Raw genomic sequence first — 11,976 nt, 5'->3', positions numbered from 1 at the left:
GACGCTCCAGCTCTGAAAGTATTCAACTCGGAACCCGCTGGTGGTAGCAGAGGAAGAGGGAGGCCCCCACTGCGATGGAAAGATCAGGTGGAGAAGGACTTGGCTTCACTTGGCGTTTCCAATTGGCGTCAGTTGGCACAGAGGAGAAGCGACTGGAGTGCTTTGCTGAACTCGGGCAAAATCGCTTAGGCAGTTACAGCGCCAAAAAAGAAGAAGAAGAAAGGTGTGCACAGTTTTTTTTTTCTCAACCAAATAACTGAGTGATTCCGTCTGTCCGCGTGTGACAAAAAACGGCTACAGTTCAGTTGCAAGGTGCCACATCTTACGTACACACACACACGACAGTGATAAGCGCCACATTTTGCAACATATTTAATCTTCAAGCACTCTGTTTTTGTTTATGATCACGTTTTTATAACTCCTTAGACAAATTGTTCACACACGAACAGCTTGTATAGGTTGAATATACATATAAATACGACACAAAAAAAGCGTCGAGTTAACTAAGAATTGAAATATATTTCATTACTGAACGTCTCTTGATCATCACGTTTTTTAACACATTTTTCGCGTCAGTCGACGTGTTAATCACTTGTGTAGCAATAGTTGCAATAAATTAGCGAATCACATTATTATCAACATATGTATTATCACTGATCGTCGGTGGACACATAACCTCTTTGTTTGAAACGGACACGGTAATTTTGCTTTTATCAATTGCACTTTGTTTTTCACAAAATCACTTCTGCGTGTGGATCCATTGCAGTATTAATTTGCGAATATTATTATTGATTTGTGGACGTATCTGCAAATTACACGAACATATTTAATAGCAGTTGAGTGGCGAGTCAAGTTTTATATACACACGCATACATATAAATAAGCTGTCATATACATACATATACCGAAATCCCTGATAATTGAAGGAGAAAATATATTGAGTGAAATAAAGTATTACAATAACAGTTTAAATATAAATTGAACGCCTATTTTTTCAATTGCGGAAATTGTATCTGGTTTTTGACGTTTCGACCACAAGAGTTGGTATATTTTTCAGCGGCAGAAATTTTCGTTTTATTGAATACCGAGCGAACAAATTCGATAAGCTAAGCATTTATTTTTGTTGAATAGTAAGGTTGCTACAATATATAAAAGCACATCATCGAATTCATTTCTTATTGATTTTGACCTCAAGTATCATTTTTAAACATGGAATCGTTCATTCGTTTGGCAGAGGCTATAATCGAATTTGAATCCGATTTTAGCAGCACGCCACCTGCAGAGCAAAATAAACATGGTCTTGCAATACAGCAAGACGAACTCCGTGTGATACCGATGTGTTCAAGGGTGACTATCTGTCATGGCCATCATTTCGTGATATGTTCACGGCCATATACATCCTTAACAAGCGCCTCACTCCGGTTGAGAAACTATTTCACCTCAACCAAAAGACTCAAGGGGAAGCCAAAGACATCGTGAGAAAGTGTCCACTCACCAACGAAGGCTTCCAAACAGCCTGGAAAAGTTTATGCGAGAGATATGAAAACAAGCGTATCCTCGTAAATACACAACTGAAAATACTTTTCAATTTAAATTCAGTGGAAAATGAGTGTGGTAGCTTAATAAAAAAGTTGCAGCGGGATATAAATAATTGCTTATCGTCCCTAAACAGTCACCAAATTAACGTTTCAAACTGGGACGCAATTATAGTCTATCTCTGCTCCACCAAGCTTCCAGAAAGTACGCTGGCTCTATGGGAACAAACCATAGACCACAAAAATGATATACCAAAGTGGGAGGATATGGACAAGTTCCTATCCAACAGGTTTCAAACGTTGGAGACGTTATCAGGCTTAAAAAATTCCAAAGCTGTGAGAGCTACAAAGCCGCAACACACAACCAAAATAGCAGAAGCCTCCCCAAAACGACTTGGCGTTTTCCAAGCAAGCGTGACCAAGTTCATTTGTATAATGTGCCAGTCCAATGAGCACAAGTTACGCAGCTGTTCCCTATTCTTAAAGCTGACACCATCTGAAAGAATAGAGTTAATGAAAAACAATAACTCTTGCTTGAACTGTCTTAAGTCTGGACATACTGTGTCAAGATGCACNGCCTCCCCAAAACGACTTGGCGTTTTCCAAGCAAGCGTGACCAAGTTCACTTGCATAATGTGCCAGTCCAATGAGCACAAGTTACGCAGCTGTTCCCGCTTCTTAAAGATGACACCATCTGAAAGAATAGAGTTCATGAAAAACAATAACTCTTGCTTGAACTGTCTTAAGTCTGGACATACTGTGTCAAGATGCACATACTCGTTTAATTGCAGCAAGTGCCACTCCCGACACCACACGCTCCTGCTCCTTGAGACTGACCAGAAAAAGCCTACAGCGCACCAAGTGCCGGAAAGCTCAACTGGTAATCCAGCATCTTCATCGAAGCAAGCACAAACAAAACGCAAGACAGGAAAACCAAATTCAAATGGGAACAAAAATGTCAAGTCTTGTTTTGCAAATTCAAATACTGGTGTGCTCCTAGGAACAGCGCGCGTAAATATACATTATAATGGAACCGATTTTTCTGCAAGAGCTCTTATTGATTCCGGGTCTGAGTGTTCCTTTATAACGGAAAGACTCAAACGCCGAATCAACCTGCCATCCAAAAGATTGCATGCCCAAGTTTCCGGCATCACAAATGCCATATCGGCGCAGGTCAAAGAAGCATGCAATATAGAAATACGGTCACCGATTGACCCATTATTCCGGTCGACTACCACTGTGCTCGTCTTAGCACAACTAACTGGAAGTCTTCCAACTACCCATATTAGCGCTGTAACTAAACAAGCATTCCCAGATTTGGTTTTGTCCGATAAAAGGTTCTTTGTTAATGAGCAAGTGGACCTTGTGCTTGGAGGAGATATTTATCCAAAAAATTATTTTTNAAAGAAGCATGCAATATAGAAATACGGTCACCGATTGACCCATTATTCCGGTCGACTACCACTGTGCTCGTCTTAGCACAACTAACTGGAAGTCTTCCAACTACCCATATTAGCGCTGTAACTAAACAAGCATTCCCAGATTTGGTTTTGTCCGATAAAAGGTTCTTTGTTAATGAGCAAGTGGACCTTGTGCTTGGAGGAGATATTTATCCAGAAATTATTTTTAGCGGCTTGAAGAAAAATGTACTTAATACACTTCTAGCCCAAGAAACCGTGTTCGGTTGGATATTAACCGGCCGCACAGATGCAACAAGTGCAACCAACCATATTGCTTCATACTTTAGCGAAGCCGCCTTGGATAAGCAGCTTACTGCGTTCTGGGGAGTAGAGGATCTACCGAAGAGCAAAAGCCTAAGTGAGGAAGACAAGTACTGTAAGGAGCTGTACAAGAGTACAACTCAACGTACCAAAGACGGGAAATATGTAGTTTCGCTACCATTCAGGCAGGATTTTCCAGAGAATGTTGGAGATTATATAAATACGTCTTCAACAGCGACATCGAGAAGATGTACCGGCAAATTATGGTGCATGACAATCAAACTAAGTTCCAGCGCATAGTTTTTCGTACCAATAATNAAATTAACTATGTGAAGTTTTCGTTCTTGTGAATAATAAAAGCCTTGTGAAATAAAGTGGGACTTTTGTTGATTTTAAAAGAAAAAAATAAATTTTGTATTTATTTTAACTTAAAAATTTTGTAGCTTAGTTTAAAAGAAAAAATAATTATAAAATGGCCAATTTGTATTAAAATTTCTAACTAAAATTCGAAGGGGTAAAATTTACCACCAGGTCAGAGACTATGTCCAAAAAATTCACCTCCATAGTTAAAAGTTAATGCTGGTCCACACAGAACTTTGGTGCTGACTTTGTAGTTGGCGTTGGTTTGACAGAACGCACGTTAAAAGTATGCGTTCTACAATGAAGCTTGGCAGATACTACTTTGGCCACTAAATTAACATATTAACGAGAGATAAATTAATATTTCATATCAATAATTGCATGAAAAACTAAATTTCTTGCCCTCATTTGATTAAAAGGAAAAAACATTTCATATAATTTTATTTATTTGCAACAGCTCGCGACCGACGCAGCGATCTTTCTGCTTTGTGTTGGCCTTAGCGCTGCCAAATTTTGGCTATGTGGACGGCTGCTTTGAAATTCAACGCCAACGCAACGCAACATATATAAATATGCATGTTATGTATGTACATATGTATGTACATATATAACTCTAAAAAATATTTAATTCCATAATATATGCTTATGAATGTAATAAATTTTATTTGTTGTTTAAAATGCTGCTCTAATATAATATTTGTGCAACATTGTCAGTACACAAGAGATAGAATAAGCGCAAAACTAGGCATTGTTAAATACCTTTCGGCTAAACGCTCATTTATCGGTTCGGCATTGCTGGTCAACATAACCAAGGCTCTTATTTTATCCACAATACGGTACGGGCTGGAAATCTATGGACATCACGCTAAGAGTAAACTCAAATTTCTGGCATCCCCTTATCATACGGCAATACGTAGGTCACTACGCGCGTTTCCAACAACCCCACTGAAAAATTTGTATGCAAAATCTGGCCTAACATCCATAATTGATGAAGCTGAAGATGGAGTCCATAAAACCTACGCCAAAGTTTTACTATCTTCGAATGCTATTCTCTATAAGGACGTGCAGCTGGTTCTTTCGCGTAAACGTCAACCTAAGGTGCCATCAACCATTCATCTATGCGTTAAGTTTGCTAAGGATAATGACCTGCCACTGTTAAAATACCATAGACGTAAAATATTACACCCGCCGTGGTTACTTAAGGAGACATCTTTCATAAATGAACTAGTTCCTCTTCGGAAAGCGAATACATCTAGTGACGCTTACTTATCTAACTTCTTAGAAGTGTCAGAAAGGTACAAGTCCAATGGTTGGCAACTGATCTTTACCGATGGTTTGAAAACATCTCAGACCTCTTATGCAGTTGTAACAGAGCAAGGGGGCGTACTCTCCCAAGAACTTCTATTTTCGGTCTGCTCAATTTTCACTGCAGAAGCAACAGCAATATTTAACGCTATTCTTTATACTATGAAAACGAGAGGAAAGTTCGTAATCTGCTCTGATAGTATGTCATGCATTGCCCATTAACAGAAAGTAGAAAAACAAATTATATTATCGACAGCATCCGTGACATACTCATTGCTCATCCCCAAAAAATTAAAATAATGTGGACGCCTGGCACTCAAAAATACAGGGTAATATGCATGCTGACAAAATTGCAAAAGATATGGCCGCTACACCTACTATGACTTCAGGTATCATATTTAAAAACGACATTTATCGGCTAATAAAATATAAAAGGCAAAGCAAATTATTAGCAGACTGGAGACGATATAGCCATCATTACTTCGAAATAAATCATAGTCGCTCTAAGCCAAAATTTACTACCTCTATACCGACAAACTATACCACGCCATACACTCGACTTCGTCTTGGTCATACAATTATCACCCATACCCATCTACTTCAAGGGGCTGAAGCCAGGGGATGCCCATTTTGTAACCTTCCACTCAGCGTGAACCATCTTTTGTCATCCTGCTCCGCACTCCAATCCCAGAGACATCATTACTTTAAAAATGCGGATCCTATTCAGTTGTTAAAAGATCCCACAGATGATAACTTAACAAAGATATACAAATACCTAAAAGATTCCGACCTGCTTCGACGTATCTAATATTTTATGCCACATGCCAGCCGAAAGCCACCGATGCTAGTGCTGCGTTAGTTTGTAAGTTTATATGATAATTGAATTGTTATGTAAACTTTTATAAAAATAAAAATAAAATAAAAATAAAATATTCACATATTTATATGCATATATACGTATGTACATACAATTATTAACATACTTTCGTACATATTCTATTTCCATTCCCATACATTCCCACATTTTTATGCACAAAAATCAAGAATGATAGAATACAAGATTGCGCCGATCAGAGAGGATTTTTGAGAATAACTTTTGTGTGACGTCACACTGGTGCAATTGCGAGAGAGAAATGCCAGAATGTGAGCAAGAATGGAAGAAGAAGAAAAATGTTTGCAAGGAAAACGTAAACAAGTTGCACAAGTGTGACGTCATGCAAACAACGATTCTGTCAAATTCGTTAAGAGAGGAATAGCGGTCCGAGATCGGCGCAACCTTTGTATTCTCTCAATCGTGCACAAAAATGCATGTGTTGTATAGTACACTCGAGCGCTCGCTCGTCGCTCACTCGTCTTACCTAGCAGAGCGAGTATGCAGAAAACTACTCGCCTCGCACTGCGAGCGAGGCAACACACAACAGCCTCGCTCGTTTAATAGGAGCGCGAGCAAACAAGCCGCTCGCTCGTTTGCCGAGCAAGCCAAACTTCTCGTGCCTCGCCTCATTGCTGCTACGAGCAGTGTTGCCAGAACTTTTTGGACGAACTGGCTAAATTGGCAAATAAATCCGGCTAAAAACGGCTAAAATGTTTCAACTAAATTTCACATGTTTTATTTAAATATATCACAAGTAAAAATACTATTTCTTGGAGAGAAGTTACAAATCCGAGCCCGAAAAAATTTTGCCAGCAAGAATTCGCAATTGGAAAAACATATGATTGTGGCACATGGTTGGATTTTTTGTCGACGATAATTTGATTAACTAGTTCGTTAAATTTAAACATTTACAAACTGGAGCGATTTTAAAATGAAAACTGTACGTTAATACTTGTTTACTTAATTAATTTAGTTAATTCCAATGATTTGAAAGGTACTCGGCAAAAAAAAAAATGTATTCTTAATCGGAATGCAATCTCAACCAGAGTCGATGTAGTAAACCCGACAAAGAAATTGAAACGTATGTTGAAGAAAGTCGGACTGACAAGATATATGCACGTAGATTCTGTTTCTTGCCCCTCTGAAAGAATTTTAAAAATTCTATACAAATTTCTTTTGTTTGAAATGCAACCGTGGACACTAGCTGGCAGCTAAACTTGCAAATTTGCGTTCGTACAGAAAATTGCAAGTTTTTCTACATGAGAAGAATTTGGGAGCATTTTTTCTTACTATCTGATATTTTAAATGATAATTCTCGCTGGATTTTCGACGAACAAACCTATTGTCTTCCCTACAAGGCCTTTTCAGACTGACCGATTATCAATACACTCAAATAGAAACCAATACACATAAAAATCGCTGTAAAAATTTCGCTTCAATTTTAAGGCAGTCAATTCTGATGTAAAATATGATGCCAACAGACTGCAGATCTTCCATTTAGATGACCGGTCATATGACCGGCAGATGCCTCGTAGGATTCCCAGAGAGTTTTGCTTTACATAGAAATTTGTGCTCTTTTATTTTCATTTTGACTCACTTCAGTGTTGGTTCCTTTAATTCAAGTTGGCATTCGGTTTTTGGAATTTAAATAGGTTCTCAGCAAAAAGGTTTGTTTAAAAAAATACCTATGTGTACATAGTGCTTGAAAATATCATTTTTTCCCTTAACTTAAACCTTTGGAAGTGGGCAAAAATGATTTTTTGTAATTTAGGCAGTATCGAATATGCGCTATCTGGGAAGACAATACCTACATGTAATGTTTGTTATGTTTGTTGGCACTATATCCAAACACAAACGCATCTTAATTGTCTTAACTGTGAAACAATTTCTTATTTTCTAAGTTTGCGAATGAAACTTCACACTTAAAATTAAAACATTTATAACAAACATTTTATGAAGAAAATCCCTTCTTCGTTTAAAATAAAAATAAGCGAAATCGGCCCAATTTCATACAACCCTGCCTGACATGAAAATTTTCTCCACGATAAGGCTAGTAGCCATTTCTAATAGATTGTGGGTCGCATAGTCAAAAATGGAAACATATACACATATTTGAAATTTAAGAAAACAAGGCAAATAGCAAAATCGGCTAAAAACGGCTAATTTTTTTCTGCAAAACGGCTAACAAATCGGCTGCCGGCTAAATCGAAATTTCTCCGGCTGTTTGCTATCGCAACCGGCTAAATTTAGCCGGAAAACGGCTAAAATGGCAAAACTGACTACGAGTACGAGCTGCGAGCGCCTCATTGCCTGCGAGGCATTGAGTAGGAGTTTGCTCGCTCGCTCGCTCGAACTCCGAGTTTTTGCCCACCCTGTTTGTGAGTGATCGCGAATGGAGCACCCTCATTGTTTATCTCATTTATGTAGGTGCACACCCAAAACTCTTACAAAATAAAATTTTATGAAAAACGTACGTATTTACGAAATATCTGGTATTCAGGGAAATCCCAACTAAACCACACAATTCCGCACTTAGCGAAATGCAGTTTGAAGAACAATTCACTACCCGCTACAACTCTAAAATGAACGAAATCATGTGCTCTATTTCCGAAAATATTTCTAAAGCATACTTATTATTAGTGGAAAATAAACAAAAGGTATGTAGAAAGCTGCTGCAATATTGTATCTACATACATGCATACATCAGGCTAAAAGGCTCACAAGTAAATTTTTTCGTCTTTCCAAGGCCGTAGTACAACCAACGCTTTTCTATTACACTGTGGAACAAATTCAGGTTAGCAAAAGTTAGGTCGATTCGGAGAGTGAGGGGTGAAAACAGAGGCTAAATTAGAAGACCCGTATCGCGGCGTTTGTTTATGTTAGTTCGAATTTTTTTTTAATCGACCTTTGAACTTTGCAGTTAAATGCAATAAATTTCTTCCCCTTCTTCCTCTTTTTCCTCGTCTTCCTCTTATTTGTTTTCAACCACCGCACAGGTAGCGATTTTTATTTATTTCGTACAAGCGAAATAATATTGTTTAGGCCATCAGCCTAAATAGTTTTTCTTACTTTTGGTGAACCGCCCAAATGCTGGCATATGTACATACATGTATATACACTCATACATGCTCGTATATATTAACAACAGCTAAGCCGTTAACTAATGTATCCCGCCGGACAATGAACCTTCGTTAAGTTTTCTCTTAACGTCAGTTATTGTCCGGCGGTCCAAACTTAGAAACCGCAAATTATATTTTTCACTTCTGTTTGGAGATCGACGAAGACACAACGCAGCTACTAGGCCACTTCGTAAAGGTAATCAAAAACGCATTCGTATATGCACACATAGATATATATATATATGTCGAAAATAGTTGATTAAAATAAACGTTGCAAAATACTAAATTAATTCTTTAACTTTTTTCCATTTTTCTCTATATCATAAAACACTGGTGCGTCCATTCGCGAGCCTTACGACGCCCGGGGTTTTACAAATATCAAAAATAAAGATTCAGTCAAGGCTTGAAACTCAGCCGAAGCTGATGTCTTTTAACTTTCGCTCGGTCGTGATAAAATTCGCTATTAATTTTTTTTGAACTTATTTCATTTTGTGAGTGATTTAAGTTAAGTACATCGGTTTCATAAAAATAACAAAAACAACATTGTATAAGATATATTGTATTAAAAATGTCGGAACCAAAATGTAAAATGGACCATTTTTGTAATGTTTGTGGACGTTTCATAGCAAGCGATGAAAAATGTGGCAATGCGAGTGATTGTTTTTTGGAAGCCTATAAACCAAGGTGTTGTCAGTAACTTAACCTCTCTTTTTCGGCAGGTCTATTCCGGACACGCATTTTAAAGTACTAGAAAAGGTACTAATTATTTACTACTTTTAATCCGATGGTGCATACTACTTTAAATTAAATGTAGAAAAATGTATAATTACAGGCTTATAAGCCTGAATATATGTTTGTATCGGCAGCTCCACACAGTTTGGACATATATTGTAACTTTAAAAAAGTAAAAGCCGTAAAATAAGGCAATTTCCTATTAGACTGTAAATGATATTATAAATAGATTAAAACACATAAATATAGATAATATAGCGAATTCCTAATTTAACCATGCCACCACTCTATTCTAGTGTATCAGTAGTTCATTTGGCTCAATATTATGACAATGTAGCAAAAGTTATTTAATATAAAAAATCGCCTTTCCATACTATTTTTGTGAAAGTTTTTCTCCATTGATAACCACGATATCTTTTATTTTTCTACTTTTTGAGTACAAAAATTATACAAATCCAGCAATTTTAAATATTAATATTGTTCTGAAAACACCAAGTTCTTTAAAAATTGCGATAAAACGAATTACTAAAATGGAGTATTTTAGATACTATTTCCCAACGAATAGTAGTATAAAAATTAAGATCGGCAGCACTGAAAATAAGCATGCCGATCTTGTCAAAATCACAACAAACACATCGCTACTGACAACACTTTGTTATTATTCCACCATGCCTATAAACAATATTTCTCGCAAGAGTTTATCACTGACGTAAACTATGCCCCTAAAAAAGTTTGCTTTAATTGCTATTCAAGTGTTATGCAATGGAAAAGTGAAAAGAAGAAGGCTATGCCTTTTGGTATACCAATGATGTGGTTAGACAACAGCCCGCATCAACAAGAAAATTGCTATGGATGTATCAACTACCATAAAACTTTGAATAGAAGGAAAGCAAGGAATAAAACTTATGTAGCAGTGCCAAGTGTCCAATTACCATTACCGCACTCAGAATTCGTTCCAGTACCAACATACCGAAGTATTGATCTTCAAACAGATATCAGTACTACAACCGCCGCTGCTATATCCATGCATTTCTTCTCAGAATACGACCCTGGTGAAGGTACATCCTATGAAACATCAAAGGACCCAATCCTAGTCACACAAAAGCAATTGGATGCAATTGTTGCAATTTTGTGTTTGACTCAGAAAAAATCAGAACAACTGGCTTCATTTTTGAAAGGAAATAATTTGCTGGCGAAAGGTACCAAAGTAACAGCATATCGAAAACGCCAAAAAGAGTTAGAAAAGTTCTTCAATGTGAATGATGTAAAAAATTTCGCTTATTGCAACGATATCGAAAAGTTAATGGAGACGATAGGGTTAACCTATAAAAAAGATGATTGGCGTTTATTCATCGATAGTTCACTAATCAGCTTAAAAGTTGTGCTTTTGCACAAGACGAATAGAATGCCTTCTGTTCCAATTGCGTATAGCACTGACACTAGTGAAAATTTCGATAATTTGAAACACATTCTGGAAGTAGTCAAATATAACGAACACCAGTGGCGCATTTGCTGCGACCTCAAAATAGTTTCATTGATTACAGGCTTAACAGCATCTGGCCGTCCAAAATATCCGTGTTTTTTGTGCGATTGGGATTCATGATACGGAGAAGGTATTAAAGGAAGAAACCAGTACAAACAGCACAACTGGAATAGTCGCATTGGATGGAAATGGCCTAAGGACAATAGGCTACACGAAAGTCTTGTTCCTGAAATGAAAATTTTGTTGCCGTCGCTCCACATTAAACTTGGCATTGCTAAACATTTTTTGAAATGTATCGCAAATCACCAGCAGTATTCAACCGCATAAAAGACATTTTCCCAAGACTAAGTAACGCCAAAATTCAGGAAGGGGTTGTTAATGGTCCCGACATACGGAAACTAATGAATCGTCAAGATTTTGACTAAGTTCTGACAGACAGAGAATTAAATGCATGGCTCGCATTGAAAGCAGTCATTAAAGGACTTTTGGGTAAAGAACGCAAAGACAACTACAGGCAATCTGTTGCAAACATGTTGGCAGCTTTCGATGAAATTGGGGTTAATATGTCGTACAAAATTCTTCTCTTGCATCAGCATCTTGATCAATTCGCTCAACAGTTACCAACTGAATCTGATGAGCAAGGCGAACGTTATCACCAAACTGCGCTTCCATTTGAAATAAGGTAAGTATAGAGTGTGCATATTTTGAATTCCTAGATTTTTCTAATATCTTTGTCAGAGTGCACAATTTAAACAAGTTAACGATTGAAAACCAATTTCGTTTCAGGTACAGAGGAAAGAAACCTCGAGATGCAATACTTGCTGAAATTTGTTGGTGGTATAAAAAC

The 11,976-nt window shown here is 37.4% G+C and overlaps 2 protein-coding genes across 2 annotated transcripts; both read left to right on the top strand.

The window, feature by feature from the left end:
- Positions 1-1,209: 1,209 nt before the first annotated feature.
- Positions 1,210-3,556, top strand: LOC108368673 (uncharacterized). Its single transcript, XM_017623561.1, has 3 exons — positions 1,210-1,324; positions 1,600-2,872; positions 3,052-3,556. Exons 1-3 carry the CDS (start codon positions 1,210-1,212, stop codon positions 3,554-3,556), a joined length of 1,893 nt encoding a protein of 630 aa, XP_017479050.1.
- Positions 3,557-10,323: 6,767 nt separating this feature from the next.
- Positions 10,324-11,966, top strand: LOC108368672 (uncharacterized; the record flags this gene model as incomplete). The annotated part of the gene is made up of 4 exons (XM_017623560.1): positions 10,324-10,638; positions 10,687-10,718; positions 11,645-11,811; positions 11,916-11,966. Coding segments are annotated over exons 1-4 (485 nt in total), but the record flags the coding sequence as incomplete, so codon positions are not given.
- Positions 11,967-11,976: the final 10 nt, after the last annotated feature.

The sequence above is a fragment of the Rhagoletis zephyria genome, unplaced genomic scaffold, assembly GCF_001687245.7.
Source record: "Rhagoletis zephyria isolate East Lansing unplaced genomic scaffold, Rhagoletis_zephyria_1.1 Rzeph_scaffold_03246, whole genome shotgun sequence".
Lineage (NCBI taxonomy): Eukaryota > Metazoa > Arthropoda > Insecta > Diptera > Tephritidae > Rhagoletis > Rhagoletis zephyria.
Note: the sequence above shows the minus strand (reverse complement) of the source record. Positions and strands in the feature narration are given on the sequence as shown.